This window comes from Strix aluco, chromosome 3, assembly GCF_031877795.1.
Source record: "Strix aluco isolate bStrAlu1 chromosome 3, bStrAlu1.hap1, whole genome shotgun sequence".
Classification (NCBI taxonomy): Eukaryota; Metazoa; Chordata; class Aves; order Strigiformes; family Strigidae; genus Strix; species Strix aluco.
The window spans coordinates 30,017,954-30,045,870 of NC_133933.1; the positions used below are offsets into that span (position 1 = coordinate 30,017,954).

At 39.8% G+C, this 27,917-nt stretch overlaps 1 protein-coding gene across 6 annotated transcripts; it reads right to left on the reverse strand.

Annotated features, from left to right (window-relative positions):
- On the reverse strand, nucleotides 1-27,373 carry RCOR3 (REST corepressor 3). Of its 6 annotated transcripts, none has more exons than XM_074817967.1 (12): nucleotides 27,092-27,373; nucleotides 26,421-26,477; nucleotides 20,598-20,675; nucleotides 18,971-19,023; nucleotides 17,102-17,263; nucleotides 16,623-16,747; nucleotides 15,036-15,114; nucleotides 12,101-12,319; nucleotides 10,343-10,420; nucleotides 9,489-9,546; nucleotides 3,805-4,046; nucleotides 1-3,375 (listed from the first exon to the last, which is right to left on the reverse strand). In XM_074817967.1, exons 1-12 carry the CDS (start codon nucleotides 27,231-27,233, stop codon nucleotides 3,031-3,033), a joined length of 1,638 nt encoding a protein of 545 aa, XP_074674068.1. In that variant the 5' UTR covers nucleotides 27,234-27,373; the 3' UTR covers nucleotides 1-3,030. The 6 variants fall into 6 exon arrangements, with proteins under 6 accessions (XP_074674068.1, XP_074674067.1, XP_074674072.1 ...); XM_074817966.1 differs by having other exon boundaries at nucleotides 15,018-15,114; XM_074817971.1 differs by lacking the exon at nucleotides 3,805-4,046.
- Between the last annotated feature and the right edge of the window lie 544 nt (nucleotides 27,374-27,917).

Sequence of the window (27,917 nt, forward strand, 5' to 3'; positions counted from 1 at the left end):
TGCAATGTTTAGTGATTGTTTTATTAATGCAGAAATACCTGCTTGACTTCATACCCATTCTGATTTAAAGTGCAACAATTAAATCTGATAGTTCTTGTACATCCGTATTTTGCAAGTGTTGTTCCTAGAAGACATGTCGTTCAGATTATGCCTTGCATTTGGAAAATCTGTCATTTTTTAGTACCGTTTTGCTTTATTAACTAAAATAAACTGTACAAAAAGCTGTAGTTACATTAGCTTTGAACAATGTAGGATACACGTTCTCTGCCAAACTTTAGTGTGCAAACATTTTACATTTTTTAAAGTGACAAAATTAAGCCAACCTTGAAGTCAGAGTTCATTACTACATTACAAAACAGGAGACTAGATATGGCAAAAGAAATTCCCCACTGAAATCAACACCATTGTATAATTTTATTTCTAATTCTTAAAAAAATATAAATGAATTTAGAAGAGAATCACAGTATAAGGGCCCTAACATATTAGACCATTACAAGGTACATAAAAATAGAAGACACAGATTTCTTTGAAACTTTAATCCTTTGATTAAGCAGCAAGCATATCACTCTCCAGGCAAACACTGCTTAAAACAAACCCTACCCCCCAAAACAGGACGTGCAAACTGTATGCACATATTCTGCAAAGCACACAATAAAGACATTTTGCTATGTACATACTTATTTAGTACTACAAATGCTAGGAGTTCCCTACTGTGTGCTACAGTGTATGTAAATTAAGAAATACTATCTATCTCTGACCCTCCCTCCCCCCTTCAAATACAGCACCTTTGCCCAGTTATAGAATATTTAAACAAGATTAAACGGAATTACAATGTACTGAACAGTTTTATAGCAGTTGGTGGTGGCCAACTGTACTGCAACACCCAACATTCTGCATACTGAAGTCTATCGACAAGAGACAAGACAAAAATTAGCAAAGGTACAATACACACACCTGGGAGACTCAATGCTAAAAAGTAAAAAAGAAATCCTGAAGATGCATGTTATCACTGTTAACAATTAAACTGAGATACTTAGGATGTCAAATGTACTAGATTAGTTTTGTATCGGTTTTAAAGTCTGGAGAGCAGCCAGATTTGTGTGTAGCTGGTGAGGGGACACTTATGACTCCCAGAACACAAGTTTCAGTGACCATGAATTCCCTGGTGCTTTTTTTACAATGCTGCTTTTTTTAGACGAGAGGTCATCTGATGCTCACGTAGTGGCTAAGCATCTACTTGGCTGCAAAAGGACCTTTTGTAAAAGACCTCAGCACACCAGTGAAAGCTGTTTGGAAAATCTCTCAAGTTTGATCTGAAAATATTTTAAAATGAAGAACAAACCATAAAGGTCAACACCTTGATTGCAATTCAGGCCACAACTACCAGACTTTAATACTAGATTTACAAATTAAACAGGATCTGATGCTGTAAGAACTTCCCTTTGCACATTAAAAGAGACCTTAGTCAGCTGCTAAACTGTCCAATTTATCTGTGAAAAAGCCTAAGAGCAGCACATTCCATTTTCAAAAAAAGTTTCATTTTAGTCAAGGGCAAATCTAGTTAGTAACAGAATGGATTTAAAAGGATTTTCAAACACCATTTCAGCTATAAGCAAAAATAATTTTCTAAATAATATGGCAGTCAACACAAATGTTATTACATAGTCAAGAATGCAGTATTTTTTGATAGCTTGATTCAGATCACACAAACAGTGCTACTCAAATTTGCAGCCTGGTTTACTTGGAGGGTAGAGGCATCGACTTTTTTAAAACAAACTAAAAACAACCCACCCCCAAAACACTGCTGGGCATAAATCAAGGTTTCAGACAAGAATACAGTGGAAAGAAAACCTTTCACTCTCCTAAAATTTGGAAGCAATAATTAATACCCAAATGCAGATTTTACTTAGTCAATAAAACAGAGCAAACAAAAAAACCCCAGGATAGCCTCAACCCAGCTAATCAACTCTGCCAGAAATAGCAAAAATCAGAGATAATCATTTAACAGTAAGACTGGGCTAGCAGCAGGTAACTCTACTGCCACAATATTCTACTACCACCATTAGCCTCTACACTTCCCTCATGAATTCTCAGGCAACATACCAATGATCTAACATACACGAACTGCAGACAGCCATTCTCAGAGGAATGAAACTCTACTGTACTTAAATTAGAAGAATCAGTGGAATAACAAATTAAATTAATGTTTCTTGCTATATGGTTCCTCTCCTGTCATCCCCCTGGGTGGTGGAAGTTGCTGCCTCTCTCCACCCCAGCCCACAAGAGACACTGCCACAGGAAACTGGACTCCTGTTTTCAGTTAATTTCTATGAGTAGAACACATGTGAGATTTAGTAAGTTTGGTACAACAGCTCATTGAGTCTTCAGAATACTCTTTCAGAGGAGTATTTAATAAGATGGTATCTTTTCAAACAAGAAATATTGTTCTGGGAAAAACACGAAGAGAAGAAACACCTACATTTTACAAGTGCGTGAAATGCTTCTACTGTTATCTAAACAGGGCCAAAAATTCTGAACCTAAGGCCATTTTTTTTTTCCACTAAAAGGTAAAAAAAAAGAAATAATTCACACACACAAAAAACCCCAATGCTACATTTAAGTCTCCTACAATATTATCTATTCCTAGATTTGCCAAACTACTTTCCTGTAGTTAGATGCTTGACTACAAAGAACTGTAATAAAATAAATAGAGTAAAAATCAGTTAAACAAAATCTTGGTGTGTTGAACATTTATTCATTTAAGAAGTTAGCTTCCTTCAACAGTTATTCATATAGAGGAGGGCTGTATTGTAGGCATTGTTCTGCTGTACAAGTCTTTGACATAAAAATATTTTTATACAGGTGGTCATTCACGTGGTTCCATTTCTAGTTATTAGCTTGCTCCTCTGTAAAACTGGTCTGATACCTGTGAAGGCTTGCTCTTTTCTCCCCTTCATTATTTGGAAAAAAAAAAAGTACATTGATACAATTTTTCAAATGTAGGAGTTAGCATAATTCTGCTTTATTTCTTCAGTGCAGAGTGGACTGAGATTCTGTCTGAATTCCAATAAGCGAGGGTGGTTGCTGGCCGCTAACCGTGGTTAACACTGGCCTTGGGTTTAGACGAGGAGGCATGGAATTAGCTGGGCGGATGAGTGGTGGGGGAGGCTGATTTAGAGTCGGCCTTGGCTGAATAAATCGCGCCTGCTGTTGAAGTGGCGGAGGCTGACGATGGAGAGCAGGAGCAGCAGGAAGCGCTGGACGAAGTAACGGGGGCGGCTGATTTAAAGTTGCCATGGGAGCGGTAGGTGCTGGAGCAGATGCCTGTGCTGGAGGTGAAGGGCCTAAACACTGAGGGGCCGGAGTGCTTTGTGCCTGCACAAAGGACAAAGACAAGACTGCGTGAACAGCCATCCCAGCCAGAACGCGATGCAGTTGGGCTGCCACTGTCCACTACACAGGAAACAGCATTTAAAAAACCAAACCAAAAAACTGAGAAGTTACTGAAAAGAAATCACCAACCAAAATATTATAGACAGCAGAACTAAAAATATTTACGAAGCAAGAGTCTTCTTCTAGAACAAGAAGTGTATCTTAACAATAAAACAGTAACGTGATCGTCACTATGAAAGGTGCAGTCCTGCTCCCAGCTGGTTAACGACATTGGCTGAAGTTCTATGCAAGCTCATCATCATTCTTTAGAATGCGGTTTGCCACTCCACACCAGTTAACCTTACATTATATCACTAAATAAAATGCTGTTCCTCAACCCATGCTTACTTATTTCTGGTACACAAAACACACCTCATCTTCTTCATCAGTGCTCTTTCCTGATGGCACATTAGAAGTATTTTTTGTGTCCTCCCCTAAAGCAGAAGCATCACCATTAGAAGCCAGGGTTCCTTGTTCCGCTTCCCATTCCTGCAATACCTCCTCTAAGTTAAACCGACGCCTGTAGTTTACAAAGAAGTTCTTCACTTGGCCAACAGTCTTGTTGCCAATTACATCTGCAATAGCTTGAAAATCTTTACCATATTTTCGGACACCTGGAAGGCAAAGTAAATAACATAGCTGTGAAGAATCAGTCAGACACAGCTACGTGTGATGTATTTATAGAGAGAACCTATGGGACCTGCAAACCAAGGACTCGCTAATTAGGAGGACTTCTCAATTAGGAGAAGGCCTCAATTTCCATTAAAACAAAATAATTTTTAATTGCACAGCTATCAACATACAAATCAAGAACTTTATTTAAAGGTCATTACCCACTCTTCTTAAGAGATCCTGGCTTACTCACCAAGCCTCCCAACCTAAAACCACAGAGATCTGGCCTCTGACAAATAAAAGTAGATCCTTCAGTGTGGTTGCAGTAAGGGCAGAAGCCCGAGACAAGTTCAAGACAGGAGAGGGAAGGTGACTGAACATGTGTGTGTAGCTGCAAACAGAGTATAACACTAGAAACATCAAGAGACAAACATTGACAGCTTCTACAGGTTCCCTCCGTGCCAGCTGCATGCAGATGTTTCTTTGCCCACAACCTGTGCAGCAGGAGTGGCAGAGGGCAGTAGCAACTGGACCACGCACAGGGCAGAACAGGGGGGCACAGTTCCATAAGTCACGATATACTGCTCATTCCTGCACTTGTGACATGCTCTAGCGAGGCTACGAAGAGCAACTGGCAAGCATTCACCTGACAAAGTCTTTTTAAAGCTTTCATTTACCATGTGAGCTGGGTAGAAGAATCTGTGGTTTTGGGACAATCACCCTGAGAATGTAAGTAAATATAAGCTATTGGTGTCTGTTATAAGACAACCCAGCGCAAGCCTCCAGCATCAAATCCTCCAGCAAGAAGCAGCATGACAGAAGATCTCTGTATCGTTCTTTTCATTCATTTTCATATTGACATCAAAAGGACTTTGTTTACAAGCACTTCACAAGAAAATACTTCACAAGAAAATCCCGACATGTACTTTTTAAAGTTCTAAAACCACATCTGCATATAACAGCACATAACACACACAAAAAAACCCCTTGAGTACAACATTCCATAGTTTTTAACCTAAAGTTGGAATTATAACCTAAAGTTTATTGATTTTTTCCCAGTTGTATTTAGGGTATGTGTCTAGTTCCTCCTCCCTCCTGCTTAAGAAAAAAATCCTCTAACTCTCCAGCATCCTAGAACACAGCTTTTGGCTGCACAAAGTATATTTTTAATGACAAGTGTCCAAAAGTTTGGAGACTAAAAGAAATAAAACAGTTTTATTCCAGACTGAGTAAACAGAAGACTAATTTTTTGCTCTCGGCTATGCATGAGTGAATTACAATTTGACTTCTTCTGTGAAGCTCCTGATAACTAAACTCATTCAGAACATATTACAGTGCTTAGAGGACAGGCACTCTGTCTCATTACAGGGTAAGAAATTTATGCCTGATTTCATGCCTCACTTCAGAAAGTGAAGCAAAGAATTCAGAAAATGAGAGTTGTTTCAAATCTGAAAGCTATGTTCCTTTTCAACTTAATTGCGAAGAGTATGACCATCAGCTTGTTCTGCTTTTTTCTACTCCCTTCGTTAACAGGCACTTCTGCTGTGCTAATGTACACTCACTGCAATTTAAGAGAAAAGTTCAGCTCCAGGACAGTAACAATTTCTGTAGCTGAAGCTGATGCTTCAACTGTCAAAAACCCAGCTACATTATTTAAGATCTTTTCTGGGGCATATGAAAGAATGCAACCATCCTGACTGCAAGAACCTTAGAAAAAAACCAAAGGGACCTAGCAGAGCCATGTGGGAGGGCATGTATCTAGGCAAAGACAGGGATTTGGCTCTGTGCTTTATCAGTTGTACAAAGGTATGAGCTATACTCCTTAAAAGCTGTGTGTGCCCGCTGAGTGCTCCCTCCAGTGTTTTAATATTCTTTGATTGCCCTACCATTACCACCCTTACTAACTTATAATGATCATTAAATGGCCGCTGCAACATATCTAACATCCTGTACAATTAATCAAGTGAACAAAGTGCCCAGCAGAACAAAGCATTTTTGTTTGAAACCTAATTCAGACTTTTAGTGATTTCAGCCTTTTCTGTTGCTATGCTGTCTATACTTCTTCCTTCCCCTTAATCTGCAAAACAACGGAGCCTGTTGGCTAACTTCAGCTAAAGTTGTCAACAATAAGGTCGCAATGCCTATTTCCAAGCAAACAGCTTGAAAACAGTCTATCTTGCCTTCACTGAGAGCCCAACTATAAGAAATAGCTAAAGAAAATAAGATTTCCTTAGTTTAGCTACACACAGCACCACTCTTTTTGGATTCTTTTCAGAGTGTCATTTAGTACTGCTCTATCATCACCACAACAACTTCTACACAATGACATAGTAAAATCCTTTTAAGCTGCATCAGAAACAGAGAAAGTTCAATACGTGTTTATGAAATTTTTATGCATAAGGTGCTGCATACCTGTAAGAGTTGATGCCAACCCATCATCCCTTTCAAATCATGTGCACATTACTTACACATCCTTATACACATTCTGTCCTAAACACTGCCCAAATTATTTCTAAAGTGTTTAATCTGTTATTCAGTAAGAATAATTTTATTAGGTTGCTGAAAGTGAAGTTCAAAAAAAGATGACTGCATAGCCTCACTTCACATGTATGAATGTCTTTCTCCTGGCTCATCTGAAAGTAGCCCTGATCATGGGAATCCTTCAAGCTCTTCAAACCTTTGCCCAGTTGCAAAGGTGCACTTGAATACATGCATGCTCGCTATTACAATGTTTCATCTTAAATGTCTAACTCGGAGAAACTCATAAATCCAAGTTTGATGCTGTCTGTGCTGCTTAATGTTGTGCAGCACTGCAAACACTGAGAGGCACACAAAACATTAGCCTGGGTCCAAAGCAATATAATACAGTATGACAATGAGGCAGAAATAGTTAATGGTAACCTCTGGGTTACGAGAGCTGCAGTTTCACAGTGATGGGATTACAATGCTCCTGGCAACTACCTTACACAGAGTTAGATCCTGGTTGTCCCAACTGTTTTCCACTGCAATGCTATGAAACTCATGCACTGCTTTTCAATTAAAGTTTTGTTGTTTTGAACATTTTTGCAACTGCAATTTTCATATGGCTGAGATCTTAGTTTGAAAAGATGATCGTGTTTATACATCTCTATACATAAAAAAAGTTTGTAACTTAAGAACACCTGAAGTGATGAACTGGCCCATTACATTCAGTAACTATTCAAAATTGAACAGTAACCTGATAAATTATACTGCAAAAGATCATCTCAGAGATCGTAAATCCGAGCCCACAAGTCCACTGCAGGGAGCCACACTGCTTTTAAGATTACACACAGAGTTCTATTTTAAGGTGGGTTTTTTCATTACCTCCTCTTCAACTACTGCCAATCTTGTGAGATTAGCCCACAGATAACAAGAGTTTTTTTCATGTTTAGGAAAAACAGTACCAAAATTATATTCCTGCAGATTATTTTTATGATTTCCACGGCTGGATTCAATGTCTGAATTCAAGTGAACAAATCACAGAAGTGCCACCTACCTGCTTAATGCTTATGATTTCTGTGAAATTACTAAAAGCACATGCCAAAATGTATCAGTACATTTGATGAAATAAATCTATTTTAAATGTACAAACCCAATGTCTCCATGCTCAAGTCAACTTCTAAGCTCAAGCCTAACATGCATTACGGTAGCTTTTAGTACAGCAACCAGGGCTACCTTCTTCTAAAAACAGAGCCAGGGAAAAAGACAGCATGGCTCCTTCACGCATAAGTCTACTAGCTCAAGCAATTGTTTTGAAGCAAGAGACCGGGGTCCTTAGCCTGAGGGATGGGAGGTTAATACCTACAGCACTCTCATTCCAGGAGGGAGACTACTACCAGGCAGTAGGTAAGGGAGAGATAGTAAGAATACTTTGTTCCTGGAATTGAAGTTCTCTACCATCTCCATGTTATACAGTGGCAAAGGAAGGGGACTAAAAAGGAAACAATACATGTAAGAAGCACTTGTAAATTCAAGAAAAATGGGCTTCTTCCAGAAGGCCCGATTTCTCACCCCACCCTTAAGTATTGAGGCTGACTACCTTTATAAAACACAGAACATTCCCTAGAGAAGAGACCAGAAGACTAGAACTCCTCTCCAGGGAGTCATCACTAACCGTCATTCTTCCTTGCCCACACTCAAGTTTTATTATTTACTTTGTCAGTCACGTAGTGCCATAGCTTAACAAAAGCTGAATGCATTCTTATTGCTTCCCAAACTGATGCTTACTGAGAGCTCTGATAACTAAACTATGAAAAGCAAGACGGTTTGAATCCTTTAATGCTAAGGCAAACACAGTGAACCTGGATTCTCCCCACTTCTCCAGCAAGCAATCTACTTACTAGACTATGATATTAAAGACAGGCATCTCCTTCAGTTGCATTTGGGAACAAAAAAAGTGAGCTTGTTAGCAATAGTGAGAGGATGAACTTAGAAAATGCTTTGGAGATGCAAATCCCAGTCTGAGGCATGTAAGTTGACAGGCATGACTTCAGACACACCATGCTCTTCAGCATTTCCATTCACACTTCTAAATAAACCTAATTTTAGGTTCAGTCATCAGGCTAATAACTACCAGATATGGCACACCTGACAATTTTACACTGATATGCTGATCCAACTGAAGGTTTTATACTAAAATTCAGTCTTTCATTTTAAAGGTGAAGAATAGAGGGAAATAAAGCAGATGTGTATAACCAAGCTAATTATATTATCTTAAAGAAGATGATGCACAGAAGTGAGTCAATATATAGTATCTTCAAGACAGCGTTAGGCTCTCCAGGTACTTCACTTGCATGTTCCTTGATTAGGTAGTGCATGTTAAAGCAAAACAAGAGACAGTTTTCCTTCATATAAATGAAATAACTTCAAATTAGCTGTAGCAATAGCCTACTAGAAAATGTTTTTTCTTCAGTAAGATACTTAGTCAAGTACCCGTATCCAGCTTCAGACTCTTAAAAGGCCTCCACTGAGTAGATATCTGCTCTTCTATTCCCTCATGAACAGAGAAAAGTAACTGTAAAGCAGTCTTACTTCTCCTTTTTCCTACTTTATGAATACGGAGAGAAATCTTAGGTGTTTGCTTCAAATTTCATTACTTCAACTATTACTTCAGTCTTCCACTTTAGAGAAATTCATGTAAGGTGATTTAGAAGATGATTGAAGGGACTTTTTGGTACTACTACAGTTGTTAAACCCAGCTTAGTTTTTCTATTTGAGATTGAATATGGGTAATTGAAAGACTAGTGTCATGTTGCTTGAATGAATGCTCTAAATATTCTCACTAGTTTTGCTGTTTTCCCTGTGACTTTCTTGTGAGACCAGCTAAAGTTTAGCTTTTCATTAGAGGGAAATACAAACATAAGCCTAAGTACCTCTGCAAATCCTTTGCATCAGATTTCAAGTCGCTACTACTATTAACATACCTTGTACTGCAAGAAGCTGCTCTTCTGTGGTCCAACGGGCATTGATTTTCTGATTAGACTATTAAAATTAGAAAAATGGCACAAAGATCATTAAAATGTTTCAAGAGCTACAAAACATCTGAGCATCAGAATGTGTTTTACTTGCACTACATTTTGTAACATAAGTAAAAATTTCTTGCTTATAAGCCGTAAATTTATAGTTTAAGACTGCTTTCATGAAGAGGAAGCAGCATTTAAAGATTTGAGCTTAGAACTACACCAATAGTTTTTCTATTTTCACTGTTTTATTGCAGTTCTTAATATGAGCTATATCATAACTTACACACAAGCTAATGATCTTTATGCAGACAGAATTTGAATTTATAGTTACATTTATCTAAACTATTAGGACTTAGTGTCTGGAGTGTTTTGCATTCATGTTATGTTTCATATCCAAGCCTTTAAAACAAGGAAAAAGGGAACTTCAATAGTAATAAATCATTCACTTCAGATGCCCAAATGTATATATAGTCCTGTTCTCACAGGAACACAGAATTTACTGCCAGCAATCTACATTATCTACTTTTAATCAGAAAAAAACCCAACCATATATAAGGGTTCAGTTTCAGCTCCCTATTGTCATGACCAGACATGACCATTTTATTTTTTTCCTGCTTCTTTTTCAGCCAGTTGTTATAAAAAAGCCTACCACTAATTTCTTGTAAAGAAGTCACACTCACCCCTGCATGTAATTCAATGGATCCTGTTTAAGCTGCTGCTGAAATGCAAACACTACGCTGCAGCAAAACACATTTCTGTAGCTTCCCACTAATGTAAGTGCAAGGCCACAAGTTCTAATATTTATTCTGATTTACCTCAGGAGGTTTGAATTCTTCAATCCCGCCTTCCATTTTCTGTTTAAGTGCACTGTTTACTTGCTTAGCATTTTGAACCTTGGTCAAAAACAACAAAGTTAATCAGCTCCACAAAGAAAGTTGGTCACTTTACACATATATCTTCACTAGGATTGCCACAAGTGTACCTCCTAAGTTAGAAAGAGAAATATTACGGTTTAAGGCTTCACTACTTTTAACTGTTTAAAAAAATAATAATTTAAAAATACAGCACAGTTTACTATGGAGAGAAAAATATTTAAACCAGTCTTTCAAAAGAACAGTTTGTCTGCAGGAATATTAATAGTAGGACATAACAAGCAAGTTTTTATAATGATGCATATGTTCTTGAAGAATAATGCAGAATATTCTAGACACAAAACTTGATTCTTAGATATCTAAGTGAGATGTACTGTATACATTAACTTCTTCCTTCTCCAAAAAGCACTTTGGAAAAAAAAAAAATAAAATGAGATGTTTCCAGTTAGTTCCTTCTGACAGACTGCTTTTTATTGACCTCAGATCATCATGATTTCCTTTAAGGATGATTCTTGAAATTATTTAAAATATTGAAGTAAAATATCTTAGTCTATAAAAAGGAGAGAGCTTCCAAATCATAGATATACAGATCTATTAACCATTTAAACCTGACAGCGATGCACATAATGTAACATAGATAAGAAAATAGTTTTGCATACTATGGTGCACAGCTATTACAAGTGTTCTTAAGTATGGACACAAAAGCAGACAACTCAGTGGGAGATTCCAAAGGCTGCATCTCCGAGATCACTGCAAGAAAAAAAGAGAAACACAACCTCAAGGCTGTAACTCACCTACACTTAGGCTAAAGAGTGAAACCCACCTATGCTATTTAGCCCCCGAGTCCTGCTGTGACAGAAAGAAGCATATTTCTCCTGTAAAAGAATACAAGGGAGCAAAAACCCCATGGAACCCTTTATTCACTCCATGATTTTGCAACATGGCAGCTCTTAGTGGTCTATAAGGAGACAGAAATTCCAGGAGATAAGCCTTGACTTTGTAGCCCCATCGCTCCTAGAAAGCAAGCATGCACATACTGCTGTACTCTTAGAAGTTGAATAAATTCTGTGTTTCAACTTTAAGTGCTAAAAGTTAACTTCTTCATGCAAAGGATGCAGGCAATTGTCCTCTTAAAGGTGAAGACTACAAAGCTTTTCTAAATTTAGTAAGAAATAGAAAGCTCATCAATGCAAACAGAGAAATAACTAAGCCCATGATTTCCCCCAACACCCCCCCCCCCCCCCCACTTTCATGGTATGTGGGGAAGGACATCCAGAAAAACAGCTACAATTTTAAGCATAACAAATATAACTTCCTCTGCTTCACTGGTCTTATTCTCACTTGTCACACAAATACTTTTAACAAAGTTTAAAGAAAAAAATCAAATAAAATGTGACTTCAGTTTTCTCCTGTCCCCAAATCTTTAACATTGTTTTCATGCCATACTTCCCCCCACCGCCCTTTTTTTTTTTAAAAGGAAGTCATCTTGTTTCATATTATCCACAAGAGCAGATGAACATAAAAAACAAAACCAATGAATAGCTAGTCAGCTAGTGTCCAGCATTTCTGGTGATAACTGTGGAACAAAGTTAGGAAGACTCACATTAAAGAAGTTTCAGAATCTTCACAGATAATCTTCAAAATCATTACAATCAGAACAATCTGAGATGAAAACAAAACAAGACCAATAACCCATGGTACCTGTCGCTTTAATGAGATTAGTTCCATATCCAGCTGTCTAAGAATTGTGTTGGCTGCATTGGGACTACAGGAAACAGCTATCACATCTTCCTGGGTCAGGTACATGCCTTTTGGTGGACGGCATTTGGAACGCTGAGAATGGTGGCGATGCTGCAAGCTCTGATACTCTCTTCTACCCAGACCTATTTTGCTGGTCTGAACAGGCTGCTCATTATTGCCCTTTAATTTACAAGAAATAAATCATTAAAGAATAACAGTATCTTCTATACAACTTTATTAAAGAATAATGTATCACATAGCATTGTAATGTCATATTTGTGACAAAGAAAACCTAAGCTAACATCCTCCTCTGCATGTAGTATCCAAACTACGTGTTGCAGATGAGCTGATGGAGCATACCAGTCATTTGCAGGATAATCCTGCATTACTCTTAGAAAGGTCAGTTTTCAAAACTTTTTTTTTTAAACATGGTTGAAAATACAATAAATGGTATAGAAATCACAGTGTGAATACTGTAAAAGAGGGCAAAAATCAAGAACCTTTTATGTACGCAGAAGGTAAAGAATATATTTATTACATGTTTAAACTAAGTAATCAGTGAATTTACACATTTATTTCTGATCAGATATGAAGAGTTCAGGTGAAGATCAGGGAAGAAGAACAAGAGAAAGTCAACCAGAATGGGCAAGAATTCAAGATGACAGTTTCCCCTGCTGCAGGCTCTCTAGGGACAGTGATAGTGCTGTTTGCTTTGGGAGAGGATTTGAAATTTGGAAAAGATGAATGTATTTTTGCAGTCATTATAAAAATCCATGTAATTTAGCAAACTTAAGCCTTTGCTGTTTGCTTTTTTGAAGTGGAAAGGGATAGCGAAGAGGAGATGGACTTCTTTGTAACTGCTGTTTTGATACATTTGGACATCTAAAAATTCCAACTTTGTCTTCAAGAGGCATTGCTGCACAACAACTAGCCTGCATGTCTGTGACTCCCATAGAGCAACTGCGTAGGTTCCCCACAGACCAGGAGTAGAGAAGCAAGAGTGACTTTCCCTGCAGGGATTTTCCAATTCAAAGCAACGCTTAGTACCAGAACAGAGATGGGATTCAGGCTTTTCGCTACTTCAAGCGGCTCCCTACTGCTCCTCCCTGCTAGCATCCACGCAGGTTATGAGGAGGTGGTCATCTGATCACAGTGAAGATAAAACAAATTGCAGCAGCCATTATTATTGTGTTCTGTAGCATTAGTACAGATCAGCAAACAGTATTTTGCTCTACTATGCTTGACCTTCTGCCACATTCTCTTCCCAGCTAACATAACGTCTAAATCCAGTCTGCAGACTTCGTAGAGGCCATCTTAAAAGCGCTTAAGATATTTGCTCTTCCTTGGAAAGTTGATATAGAGCCTTACATCTCTGACATCTAAAAATCCCAAGGTTAAGTTTACTTCTGGCCTATTTATACCATTTGTTTTTTGGTTCTGCATTGCTCTTTCAGTATGAAATTGCAGTTCCTGTCTATTCAATCTGGATTTAAAGCTAAAATATTCACTCAAGCTTTTGTCCTGCCAAGCTAGAGTGTTTGACTTGTTTTAGTTTTCTCTGATAACAGAAAGCTTTCACTGCTCTGTGAGTTCAAGTAGCCTACTCAGTTTATAGTTTGCTTAGGATGTGAAAGTACACAAATCCCACCAGACATATCAGATCACAAAATTATCTTATGTAGATCCAAATAGCTCATCAGAAACTGCAAACCTATTTGTCCTGTTCCTAGGAGTTTATGAACACACTACTTTCATTCTGGACTGCATGTAGCAATTCAAACAATAACCAAGGAAAGTAAATTTAAAAAAATAGCCCCTATTTAGAAGTGGCTTAGGCAGCAACTCAAATCAACAGATTGCAAGAACAATGTTACAACAGCAGAATGAAAAGTAAAAAGGTTCATTATTAGACCTTCTGCCATGTCAAGTTCTAAAAAACATACCCTGGCATGTTAAAAAAAAATTAAGATCTCAAACTCTTTTACAGAAAGGGGCAATTGTAATTGTCCTTTTTTTTTCCCCCTGCAGCAGTTAAATGGATACATTGAAGGTCACTGCAAAGCTGAGAATGGAATCTAAACCTATCAGTCTCTTACTCAACATCATTTTTGGTAGAACTGCAAAGTTTATTAATAATCCTAGATACCACTTCATTGGGATGTTGAGGTTTTGCACTACCTCTCCTCTTATTCTCAAGCAGCATGAACTGTCCCATTTTAGGAAAATCATAAATGCATTAAGTTGATCAAGGAAACAATCAAACATTTACACTTAGTGTTTTTCTAGTCTTGTTCATAAATAACTTAATATTTACTAAAAGAACCCCCAAAAAACTCAAAACCTGAACATACTCCAAACACAGCACTTATCTGTAAAGCCAACTGTAAGTGCTCATTAGAGAAGACAAAAATGTTTTTCTCTATATTTATTAGTGGAAATCATCTCAGTAAAGCCACATATTAGTTGAAATGCATAACCTCAGTGTGGCTTTGAAAGAACAAAAAGAGTTATTCATGGAAAAATGTAATTTAATTTTAAAATGCAAAGAAAACATTTACATTCCAATAAAGCACAACCAGTAAAACTGTGAACATATTAACGAGACAGAGGCAGGGGGAATGTTTTACCAGGTAGCAGTAGCATACATCTCTTATAAAACTTGAAGATCTCTCAGAAAATAGTGAAGGTAATGAGAGACGCATTTATGTCCACAGAATGGCAAAAATATATGATAAAATTTGGTTTCAATCAGAAGTTGCCAAGATCTTGATCACCTAAAACCCATGTGATTTCAGCAGGCTGCAAACTAAATCTCTTTACTACAAGTCATATTCTTCACAGCGACACACTGACAGAAAACAAACAAACTGACATTCACCGTTAAGCTATCTGTTACCTCCTTTTTGGCTTCTTTTTTGGGATCATAATCACTATCATTTCCATCCATTGGATGAGCTTCTTCTACGTCATCATCACTGAGGACAGATTATAAGAAGCTGGTCATTTCATCTATTTTGTTAAACCCAAATATAAGTATGTATCAGGATAAGACAATTATCTACTCTAAGTATATAGCATCTCAAAGTTACGTGCAGTTTTTAAAGGAGAACTGTTACAAACATATTTCCTTTATTAAATTCTAATAAGTATTATGATAAACAAGAAATCCTAAACTGTAGTTTCAAAATTACTTTAAGCAGTGCTGATACTGCTGCCGAAAAATTTAGTGTCACCTTTCTTCAATCCAATCACTTGTGCCAGCATGAACACTTACATGGTCAACTATATACCAAGGCTAGAAACAACCTTTTATTTGCCACATTAGTTTTAATAGCTCAGTTTTCAAACCACTGCAGCAGATGGATGAATAAACTCTTGTTGAAGTTTCTGGGGAGCTAAAGGGGACAATGTAAGATGGGAAAACACAGGACTGCTTTTTCATCAAAGCACTCAAGATCTAGTAATTTGGGGGAGGGGAGTGAAATCTGCTGAATCAAATCAAAGAGAAAAGATTTAAAAGATAACAGTTAGTTTAGTTGAGCCCAATCCAGTCATTCACACAATGTAACTTCTGAATAAATGAATGTAAAACACCACAAAAAATTTTAGTTATTACAAAAAAAAAAACCAACACCAAAATGCTGTATTAGAAGCAAATTGATTTTCTTCTGTATTTTTTCAGCTACAGGGTCACTAAGTAGGCATATGAATTTTAGATTTCAGGAGTTCTTTTCAATAACATATAATTAAATAGACTCTTTTGATCTAGCTAGGCAGTTTTCCATAGATGTAAAAATCATAATTTCCAATATAAACAAGATTGTTACTTATACATTCAACATATTAAATCACTTTTTAAAAAGTGCAAGTTAATACTCAAGTATACTAAGTGCAACATAATTTTAATTTTATAGTAACTAGGGGAAACATCATTCCTTTCTATCCAAGACAATTTAAAACTATTTTGAGCTCTAATTCTCTTTGGCTGATAGCAGTTCTAAGTCTCCTAAAATTAGATTTCATAAAGAGTTTTGTTATAAACCAGTACTTGGGCATTCTAATTGCTACAGCTCTTTACAGTGGTTGATCTTTGAGTTTTAATTCCATTCTAGTTCAAAAACACCCAGAAAACCCCCACATCCACAAAAACACTCTCCTGCCCACACAATAATATAGGGTTAGACTTCTCAAATAAAGCATTATTTCTAAACCACATTCCCAGACTTCAGGTTTTTTTTAAATCCTTGTTTTTACAGTTATCCATTAAAGCACTCAAGTGTGTTATTACAACTCACACCAACTGGAGTGATATAGTTCTTAAAGCACAGATACCAAACCCCTTGCTAAAAGCAGACACATCACCACAGATGCTCAAACCTAAAAGCATGGTTCGTGCTGAAATGTAATGGCTGGAAATTATTCTGACATCTCTACCTAGAAAGACTTCAGTCTCTGGTTAGCTACTTAAGAATATAAAACTTACCTGTCACCTTGATTATTTCTATTAGCTAGTTTTCGAGCCTGACGATCCATCAAACTTGTCCTAGAGCGAGTTTTTTTCCAAGAATAGTAATATTTTACAAGGCTTGCAATAGTCTTGTCTGGAAGCTAGAAGAATTCATTAACATATTGATACTTCTTAAAATTAAAATTCCACCCAAGATCATAATTCTGCTCTATTTACAACCACCTTTACCCAAATATTTTAAACATATGGATGAGATGGAAAGGAGGGATGTATTTTGTATACATTTTTTAAAAAGAGGGAGGGGGGAAAGACTTTTTTTCTTAGAGTAAAAAGCCGCAGGTCCAAGAGACATAATGAAGTTATCTTAAATCTTATAATCAAGGTTGTTCCTGAAGCTTTTACACAGAAATCAACATGAAATTTTAGCCAAACAGGAGCCTTTGTTCTTAGCGCATCTGAACTGTTCAACGCTTCTGATTAAAATATTACTTTACCATTTGCTGGATCCTGTGAAAGCTCTTTCCATGAAAGCTAAATGCTTGTTCAAATAGGACTTTATCTTCAACTGTCCATTCATCAGGGAAAGGAGTGAAGTTAGGGAGATCCGCAAGGGACTTCTCAATATTGTGTTTATGCCAGAACAACATGCCGAGAGCCTTTGAAAAGAAACAGTCCCTTTTTGGATTTAGTCAACTTTCTAAAATTTGATACAAGTTAAAAAAAAAAAAGGTAATTTATTTACTTAAAATAAAATTTGACTATCAGAACCCCTTCTCAAAATGTATTTACAATTTTATTGGCTATGAACTAGAGGTTACAAAATTCTCTTTGGAGACTGTATGAAGAGTGGGCACATCTGTACTTTATTAAAGGTATGAAAGCTAAACAATTTAAGGTTGGCATGGCAGCAGTAATTCTGAAGTAGCATGGACTAAGCTGATAGGCTCAAATCTGACCTGCTTTCTTCCTTTACAAGCATGTATCACCTACAGTTCTTTATAGGTCTTCAGGCCTTTATTACCAGCTGACTCAAAAAAGAAAAAAATACTTTTCAGCAGGCAGAGGACCATCCAAAATGCAAGTCTGAAAGCTCAAAGTGAGAGTGGTCTTTCTACAACACTCCAATCCACAAATAACAGCATGGCCACTTCAGTGTCATGTGCACCTAATAAGGAATGGAAATTTGAATATAATTTCTTACATAATTTCATTTCTCTATATTCTTAAAGAATTTTATGCTGATTAGACCTTCTGCCAGAGAACCAATGGCAGATTTGATGCCAAGTCTGGCACGGGAATTGGGAAATGTAACCCACTCAGTTTCAACCATACAAGGCAGGCATGATCACGTTGTTCATCAGCTCTCCAAATCCGATTTCACATCTTCTAAGAACCTGGACATAGCAAACCTCTTTTCTTGTTAAAATGGCAAGTGACAAGCACCTCTTGCAAAGATAATTTCTATTCCACTGCAACCAGACTACAGATATTTTGTAGAAGTTGTATTAAAAATTAGTCTTTTCTGTAAACTTATTTTGAGATGCCTCAGTTCCCCCTCTCCTTTAACAAAAGCCAAGCCATAAGCAAACATCACCAAACTGCACGTATTCTGGACATCTTAACACTGGTAGCCTCTTTTTCAGATAGCAGTTGACTAACAAGTCTTTGCCGTTAGGAGCTTCCATTCTCCAAAACTTGATCATACAACTTGTTTCCACTTGTACACCAAATATTTTTTTGCAACAGGTAATCTCATTTTTACATCTATTGTAATTTTATTCATAAATTAACCAATTTAACTAAGTGCAGACCAGCAGTTTTATCCTGTACTTTTTATGGGATAGTGACTGAAGTTTACTAAAAAAAGTGAACTTGTATGTTACTCTCAAACCTAGAGTTTGATTCTGTTTTCCTGCCACTAAAAAAACACTCTAAGTTGGTTTTCCTCTTTTTTTAATGCAAGAAACCTTTCCAGTGCTGTCCCTATCACAATTAATGGTTCAAAATTGTACCATATTTGAATTCTAATATTAAACATTAAATTTGTAAGCTGCTTTCCTAAGAAATTCTTTAGTTAAATATACACACACAATTGCATGACATGCCCAGTGTATCAAGAAACATACCAAACCTTTCAAAAGTGCACATTACAAGCTGAGCATGTCATGAAAACAAAGAGCTCAATCTTTTGCAGAGAATCCAGACCACAACTGTATGCAGATCCATTTAACTGCAGTGTTTGCTGCCGTGCCTGAAGAGAAACAGCGTTAATTAATGGTAACCAAGGGAAAAAAAAAAGAGTTGTGTTATACTTTTCTATAAAAAAATCCTTTAAATGAGCACTCTCATTTCACAGCACTTACCTGTTCCACATTGTAGCCATGTTTTTCCTTTGCTATTGCTATATATTCATCCACTGTAACAAAGCAACGTCAGAATTATTCTTTAGTACTTTTAGTTCTGCTATAAGGTGACACAGAATTAGCCATCTAACATGGGAAAACAGTCTTCCCATGCTTTAATACACTGCATAGGCCCAGTTCCCCCAAAACGTTGAATATATTCATAGCTTTTAATAATTAAGCCCACTGTCTTTAATCCAACATTTCATTTTATAAACTTTTTACACAAACTAATTCTCGATGAAAAAGATGCTTTTTCCCCCACATTTTTACTACAACAAAGCCACAGAGGCTCATCATTTATTTATTTAAATCAGAGACTAGCTGGTTATCGAAAGGCTATGTCTTCTCGGAACCCGCTCCTAAGAACACAGACACACTGGGGGGTGTCCAGACACCTGGGTTAATTTTAAATTGAACTACTTCTACTGTTCATAGTCCCAAACATGTTAAAAATTAATGTAAAGACATCCTAGATCAATGATTATGCATATCCTCGATATTAATATAGTTTTCACTGACCAACATTAATTTTAACCATGGCTTGAGGTCAGTTTCCAATAGAGAATATGAAAATTCAATAATTACGTCAAATTCAACAATAACACATTTTTGAAATCATATTTGGCCGTACTACAGCCAGCTTTGAGCTGAATACTTTCCATCATTTTGCAATTAAGAACTGCAAGTTTTGATCTTCAGCAGGTACTCTTCTACTTTTAAAGAAATAAAACTCTTCCCATTCACGTTCTACAGTTCCCAGTTAAGTAGCAACCAAATGTAGTTGAAAGTAAGCATGATCAAGAAAAAGAAATAATTATATGCTCATTATTCAAATGCACCAGATATGTCCTTGCCATGAACTGCTGAAGCAGTTAGTCGTACTTTAAAGGAACGAAGAAAGTGTTTAATGATCATAGTTGTAGAGTATTTTATTTCTAACTGTTCTGCAGTAGTAGAAGGTATGTTCCCTCAAATGTAGAGGGACACAAACCTCTAACTACTGGTAACAGGTAGAAACTGTCCTGAGGACCAGGTTCTCATGACTGCATCCTTAAAGTTTACTCCCCTGTATAACATACTGGAAATTCTAGCATAGAAGGCAGGTTTAGACTAGATTAAACAGACAACTGATCACATTTAGTCAGATGACTTCTGTATTTCAGGTCACTTTTGAAGGAAGAAGATGCTCAGTTTTTCCTGATAAGACAGCAATAATAATTTCCCCTTGAACTGGGCCTCAACACATTTTTTCTGAATTTATCCATTGCAACTCTTTCTCCTAGAAATTTAGAGTAGCAAGTTCCTCATGTTTAGAAGTTTTGGTTTTTTATCAATAACTAAAGGTTTCACAGGCACTATGATGATACAACACAGGCAGTGTGATTTGAAACAAAGAGTTAACTATAAAATAAGAGAAGGTGATCTTTCCTTTCCCCAGAGTTCTCCAAATAAAAAAGAGAAGCTTTGTGTTTAACTTGCTAATCTGCACTTTCACTGTGTGTAAAATCAAGAATGAATAGGCACACCAGAAACGATTATTTAGTTATACTTAAGCATCCAAATTCCTAAGCAGGGAAGGACTTACGCTTGGCATCTGGAATATTATGATATGGAGACCATACAAGCATCCCTCCATTATCTTTATCAGTATATTTTGTGGCACCTGTAAGAAAACAAGTAAGTCTCAGTATTTATAAATACGATCTAGAGAACTATTCATGGGACAGTAAATAAAAGTCAACCATATTAAGAAGTCCAGCCCAGCTACTAAGGGAAGGGAAAAAAAAAAATCATTAATTCCACATTATCGCCTTAAGACATTGAATGGCTGAATTTGAACATTACTCTTACAAGGTTCAATCATAACTGGATATCAGATAGGATCCTGGTTTCCACAATTGGAGCATTAAAGCGCATTGCTAAAGTTTGCATGGATGCAAAATTTAGAGGTACTTGTGTTGCAACAGTCCTCCAGAAGTTAGATAGTCTATTAGTACTCAACATTTATCACTATCATAGGAGTATCAGCATCTACTGTATTGTTAGGCTTTCTTAAAACAAAACAGCTATGAGATAGGAGGTAGAATACAGTCACCACCCCTGATCCTTTCAACAAGGAACCATACGAACAATGATGCCAGAAATAATTTTGTTCATCTCTCTCTGGTTTTGATTTTCATAGCCAATCAAATTGTGTAGCTGTAGAAAGTAGTTAGGTGTAAAAGTAATCTTTTTTGTTTGGGTTTTTTTGGGGGTTTGTTTGTTTGTGCTTCACTTCCAGCTGGATGTATCAAGGGAAGCAGTCTGAGTTACCTAACCTATCAGGACAGAGCAATATATGCAATACTGATGCAACTTTGTACAAAGCACTAAATCATAGAGTCTTTGATTTTTGATAACACACTGTAAAAAAAGATTCCCCAATACTAGAAAAGCATTAACTAAGTTACTTTTCTTGAGTATTTTACAAATGTATGCTACTACATAAAGCTCTTACAATCTATTTGTTTACAACAGTTTATCTTCCTAAGACATTGCTCAACAATTGGAGCATTTACACTTCTGTCAGTATGAATTCCTTGAGGAATCACCCTCAGAGGAACTTTCCTTGCATCCTTCTTGGAGAAGGACAGATTTTTTTTATTCAGTGAAACAAATAACTTTTCACTCCATTTTAAGCTTCCACACTTTACATTTAGGTTCTACCCCTTACTGAAGGAAACAAAACAAATCGATGCTTTGGAAAAGAGAACAACTTAGTGCTTTCTAATTATGTACTATGTTTTGTTGCTCTTCCCTCTTCAGTTTGGCAGCATTTTGTATCTGCTATCATCTTTGCAATCTTTGGATCCATTATGACTGTGAACTTGAAACCCAGTTAATTAGAAAAACTAAAAGAACTCAAGCATCTTCCAAAATGAGATGTGTAAGACAGATAACCTAAATGCACCATAAAGTCTGCAACAAGTTAAAAATGTACATACATTCACAGAGCACCAGTTTCAAGTCATAAGCAGTACTAAACTCTGAACGGGTTTTGGTATATAAGAACAAATTCCTTAATATAACATTTTACTTTAGAACAAAAAAGCATGCCATTTTTAGTCATTAGGAACGCAATGTTTCATGAAGAGTAATGCAAACACGTTACAGGCACAACATTTCTCTCGACTACTCAGATTTTATCACAAATAAATGGCCGCTACTCTGTACTCTGCTCTTTTAACTAAGAGATGGGGAGAAAACAGGACCACTAGAGGATGCATCGGAATTTCACATTGTGAGCAAGAGATGTCTAAACTTAAGTATACCCTGTTTTTCCTTCCAGAAAAAAAAAATAAAAATAAAAATCAGACATCTGCAGACAAGTGGATATCATGGATATTATCAGGTATTAAATATTCAAGTACTAAAGTGAAAAAATCCGTTTCAGAGTCTTATCATTTGCACTTGCAGGAGATCATGTATGCAGTGACACTCCCCTACTGAGGTGCCAGCCTCACGTGACTGACAAGCAGCTCCCACCAGAACACCCCTTTTCTAAGTAGTTGTTTCACCAGCAGGAATTAGACAACTGTTTCTGTTCAGGTGGCATATTCACACTACAAAAGGAAACCATACAGGTAGCCCAAAGGAAGGCGTCCTGTCCTCAACACAGGATGTCCATAGCTACAGTACAGGGACCCCTCCATCCCCATATGCAGGACCATGAACTACCTTTATGAGAACCACTTCTTGTCCTGTGTGCCCCAAGTATTCAAGTGAGCAGCACTCCCCCCCCCAAAAAGGCTGTGTTGATTCTCAAGGGCAATATGGTCTTTATCTGCAAGAGCCATTCTTATTACGGACAGCAGCTGGAAATACCAGGCAACATATTAACCAAAGCATGCTAGAAGAGCAGAGTTGTACGCCAGTAAGGAACAGAAAGACCATGAGCTACATGTCGAGTATAACAAGCCTCCCCCTGCCAAAACCCCACATTCAAGCCACTCTGGAAGAGGTTTCTGTGCTTCAGCTGCTGCACTCCTCTGCCGATACCACTTAGAAAACGAGGCTAGCTGAAGATGACCCACTGGCACTCTCCACTGCTTCCAGAAGAGAGAAACTGTAGCAGCAAACTGACACTTTCTAAATTTCAGCTTAGCATTAGAAGTTAGGTACACGTGGATGATGAAGTTCTGTACACAACTCTAAGTACTGAGAGGAAAATTAAAACCTGGAAGCACACAAGACTTAAGGGCATTACGGGGCAGCACAGCAATTTAAAACTATATTGGTTTCCAGCATACAAAGTACCATCATCTGTTTAAGACTAAGCTTTGAGAGTAAGAACAAAAACACAGAAACTAACAGGGGGAAGAACTACATTTCTAAAATCAAGGACTGGAAATCTGAAAAATAAGTAAGTAAATAAACAAAAAAATCAGGGAATATGAAGACAGATGACAGAATAAATGCAAAATTTTATACATCTCACCACATAATTTAATAATTTCAATTTAAGAAAGCCTATTTTCATATAGGAAGACTAGAGCGAGAAAAGTTACAGGACATACATGGAAATGAATTCCATAAGAGATCTTAAAAGGTATGAAACATTCCTCTTGACAGCACCTCCCTCCCCTCCGAGAAGAGGGTAAATGAGAAATAAGTATTTCAGCATTAAGTAAGCAAAATTCATACTAAAGCCTTTGGGAAATCCAGATCTGAGTAGAAAAAAAAAAAAATCTTCTGTAGCAGTTCTCGTGTGTGGATGACACAACAGTATGGTGCATCTCCAGTGATGGCATTCTCCGCTATGCCTTCCAAGAGAATGCAAACAGCCCACAACATAAGGATACTAGCTTTGTAACATCCTGCTACACCTATAGATGGGTCAGAAAGTACAAGCAGAAACAATTTCACCTCACGAACATAAAGGAAAACCAGCAGAAAGAGACAAATCTGGAGTGCAGGAGATGGTTTATTAATTCAGTAAATTAGGAAAGGAGATTGAGGATTTTTATTTTATTAAAACCATTTTTTGCAGTGAGAAAATTTCTCTCATTGCAGTACTATCTAGTGACAATTAAAAATGCTATTTCCCTTACACCTCTAACTGAAGGCTTGCTTGTAAAAAAGGGATGGTGGGGGAAGGGGTAAGAAAGAGTATGTTTAAACTAACTTCTCCTAATTGTTGCTTCCAACCACAATCCACTTCTTCAAAGAGACACTGACAGTTGATTCACTTTTTCTTTAAAAAACATTTTATACATGAACTCAGGTTAAAAAAAATGCTTATTAACACAACTTTAATAATGAATGTTTTATCCCTCAATATACTGTTGTACTGCATTGCTTACAAATATTTTTCAACACAGGCTAAGTGAGGCCAAAGGACTGGTATTTATTCTACTCATTTTAGTATTCGGCATGTGTACCACGGGGCTGACTTTGTATCTTAGACTTCTATCTAGTTTCACCCGTTATTGATTCCCTTCTCCCACCTATTTAAGTGGCTTAAAAAAACAGCAGAGTACTGTAAATAAACACACATTTTAACGTGTCTGGTAAACTCTCAAAAAGAAGAAACACCATTAAAGTTAGTTGAGATAGTGCCTATGTCCATATATGCAAACCAGTAAGTATGATGGAGTGTCTGTTACATCATTTGCTAAAAAAAAAAAAAAAGTACTATTCTAAGTGTAGCTATGATAAGAGCTTTTTGTCCAGCATTACTTCCATCTCTAAGAAATAATGCCTTGAGACTCATCAGGAAAAATCCCAAACATGAAAGCATGAGATTTTGCTGAGATCTCCTCAGATAACCACTCTGATAACATGGTAAGAATGTATTGTACTTTCACACTTTATGGACCTTTTCTTGTTTTTTTTTAAAAAAAAAAAAGTTATAAGACTTAGGTGTTCCAAAAAACTATCTTCTTACTCTAACAATTAAAATATACACACTGAGAAGAATACTACACATTATGTCTCCTACACAAAACTTCTTAAAAATGATTAAAAGATCATTAAGGAAATTGATAAAGTGAAGGAGTATATTTTAATCCCAATTACTGGGGAAAGGACCATCAGCTGAATTCCACCCCCCAGTAACGCTTAGGAGCTCTAAAAGTCTGGTTACAAGAGAGCATAAAATTAGTTCTGTAATTACAAACGCAATGATACTATTGCATATATAGTTTACAAAATTAAAACCACAGAACCTCAGTTGCCCTACAAGGGGTGAAGAGTTCTTTTAATCAAAAGAAAAACAAACACTATGTGTTTTTCTAATTTAAGTGGCCTGTAGGAAAAACAAGCCCAGGCCGCACCTTAGAAATGATCATTTTTATTTATGTTTATTTTTATGTAGGCAATGTAAAAATAAAGGGTGCAAACGGTTAGTCTTATTAACAAAGAGCCCTAGACTACGCGCTCCTTTCTAGGGGAAAGGCATTCACTTATGCCAAGATCATGCATCCATTTAATCCCACCCTCCCCCTTTCTTTCTCCCGGCCTTTTCTTTGGCCTGTGGGGACTTGCGCCCATCAAGAGGGGCTCGCTCCAGCTTTAGGAGGCACTATGTGAGGAGCTCTGGCCCAATCCTCTTCCGGTAGGAAATCATCTGACACCAATGGAGCCTGTTTGGAGAACAGGAAAGTAGATAGGCTTCATCTGACCACTACAGCAAAACTGATAAACGCTCCTACGGTCTCACTGCTCAGTGTAGTAACGCAAGACAGCATTCTAGCGATGAACTTGCTAAAACCGAGTACCAGGCTATGCAAGCGTACCCAGTATTCCTCGGGGCGGGGCTGGGGGGGTGGAGGGGGGGGTGAGGAAGGCGGAGGAGAGCAGCTCAGCCTGCAACAGCGGGGCTAGCGAGGCTACTAGAGCACACAAAACCAGGGGCAGGAGTTCCCCACCAAGCGCATCTTCCACCCAGCGCCTCCAGCACGCAGCCAGGTCTGCTCTGCTTCCGGCAGGGCGCATCACTTCCCACCCTGCCCGACAACATCCATCACCCCTCGCCAAAGATTTTTAACTCACCTTATTAACGTATCATATACCTTATGGTTTAAGGAGGGGGGAAAAAAAAAAAACCACACCACACACACAAACCCCAAAACATCCAACCTTTTTCTGCTTCGCCGCCTCCCGCCGGATATACATAATACGGCTGATAATGAAGGGAAAATTTCCCCCCGCGATGCCCCCCGCCCCCGGGTGCCCAGGCAGCAGACGCTGCCCCTGCCAACCTCCCGCCGCCGCCGCCGGATCGCCAACACAAAGGCTCGAAAGCCAAATAAATACAAGCCCGCCGCCGGGAGAGCGCCGAGCCGAGCCCACCCCGGCACCCGACCCATCCCTCCCGCCCGGGAACGGCGGCGGCAAGATGTCAGGTTCCAGCCGAAAAGCGATTTACCGGGCTCGAAGTCAGGAATGCGCGCCTGGTATTCCGCTCCGACCCTCATTCCTACATCTGCAACGCAAAGGGGGGAGAGAAATTAACGGCTTGGGTGTCCCCGGGCCGGCGGGCGGGCGGGCGCCGTCCCAGGCTACCGCCGTGTGGCGGGCGGGCGGGCTGGCGGACGCGCCGCCCGGGAGCCCCCGCCGCCTCGCCGCGGCCGTGCGGAATAAGCCACCTCCCCCCCCCGCCACCCCGCCCGCCGCCACCGCCGCGGATTAAGCCCCGACGACCGCCGGGGAGGGGGCCGGAGGGGGGAAGGGGGAGTTTATTTCAGCGGAACAATGGGGACGGCGGCGGCGGCGGCTCCCGGGAGACACTCCCCATCGTTAAGCACCGCGGGGCCGCCCGGCAGCCGCGGGGCCGCGCCGCGCGCTCTCGCGCACGCCCGCCCCCCCCCCCCCCCCCGGCCGCGGCCCGGCCCGCCGCAGTACAGACGCGCGGCGGCGGCGGAGTAACGGCGGCGGCAGCAGCGGCCGCGCCGCCCCGATACCGGCGTGGGGAAGGGGGAGGCGGCTCGGCTCAGCTCGGCGCCCCTCCCGCCGCCGCCGCCGCCTCCTCCTCCTCCTCCGCCGCCACCCCCCTCCCCCCGCTGGCGGGGCGGCCCGGGGCCGGCCCCAGGCTCGCACCGTGCTCGTCGCCACTGTCGCCACCGCCGCTCTCCGGCTCCGAGTAGTGCCCGTTGGAGGGGCTGCTGCTCTTGGTGCCGTTGGGGGCTGCCCGGCTCTTGCCCCCCAAGAGCTCCGCTCCCTTCTCCATCATGCCCGGCATGTCAGGGCTTGGGGGGCGGGGAGCGGGGGAGAGCGGCGACAGCGCGGGCTGCCGAGGGGGGGGGAAGTTAATACGGAGCCGCCATGTTGCCCCCTCCCCGCCCCCCCCTCGGGCCGCCGCGGCGCCGGCACCTCCTCCCCCCTCACACCGCCCCCCGCCTCCCCGCGCTCCCCCTCCCCCGGTGCCGCGCAGCCCCCGGGAATCCCTCCGCGCCGGCCCGGCCGGATCTAGCAGAGGGGGCGGGGATGCCGGCAGAGCGGCGGCGGCGCGGCGGAGGGATTTCCGCGCGCGCCGATGTCGGGGACCCGGCGCCGCCTCGCGGGGCTCCCCCGGAGGGCGGGGGCGCAGGGGAGCGGGGACTATTTCCTCCGGCGGCGCAGGGAGCCTGGCGGGGAGGGATGGTGCCGTAGTCGGCGGTGAGGGGCGGGAGGTGTCGGGCTGCTGTGGGCGTAGTGTACGGGCTCTGTGGGGGAGCAGGGGGAGCCTGGCTGTGGGGCAGCGGCCGGGTGAGCCTGAGCCTGAGCCTGAGCCTGAGCCGAGCGGCCGCCCGTAGGGTCGGAGGGCGGTCACCTTGGGGGCTGGGGCGGGGCCCCCGCCGTGAAAGCCGATGCCGGCAGCGGCTGGGGGCGGCGCGGTGAGCAGCTGCCTCGGCCGGCTGGGAAGCGGGGCCACCCTCCTAGGCAC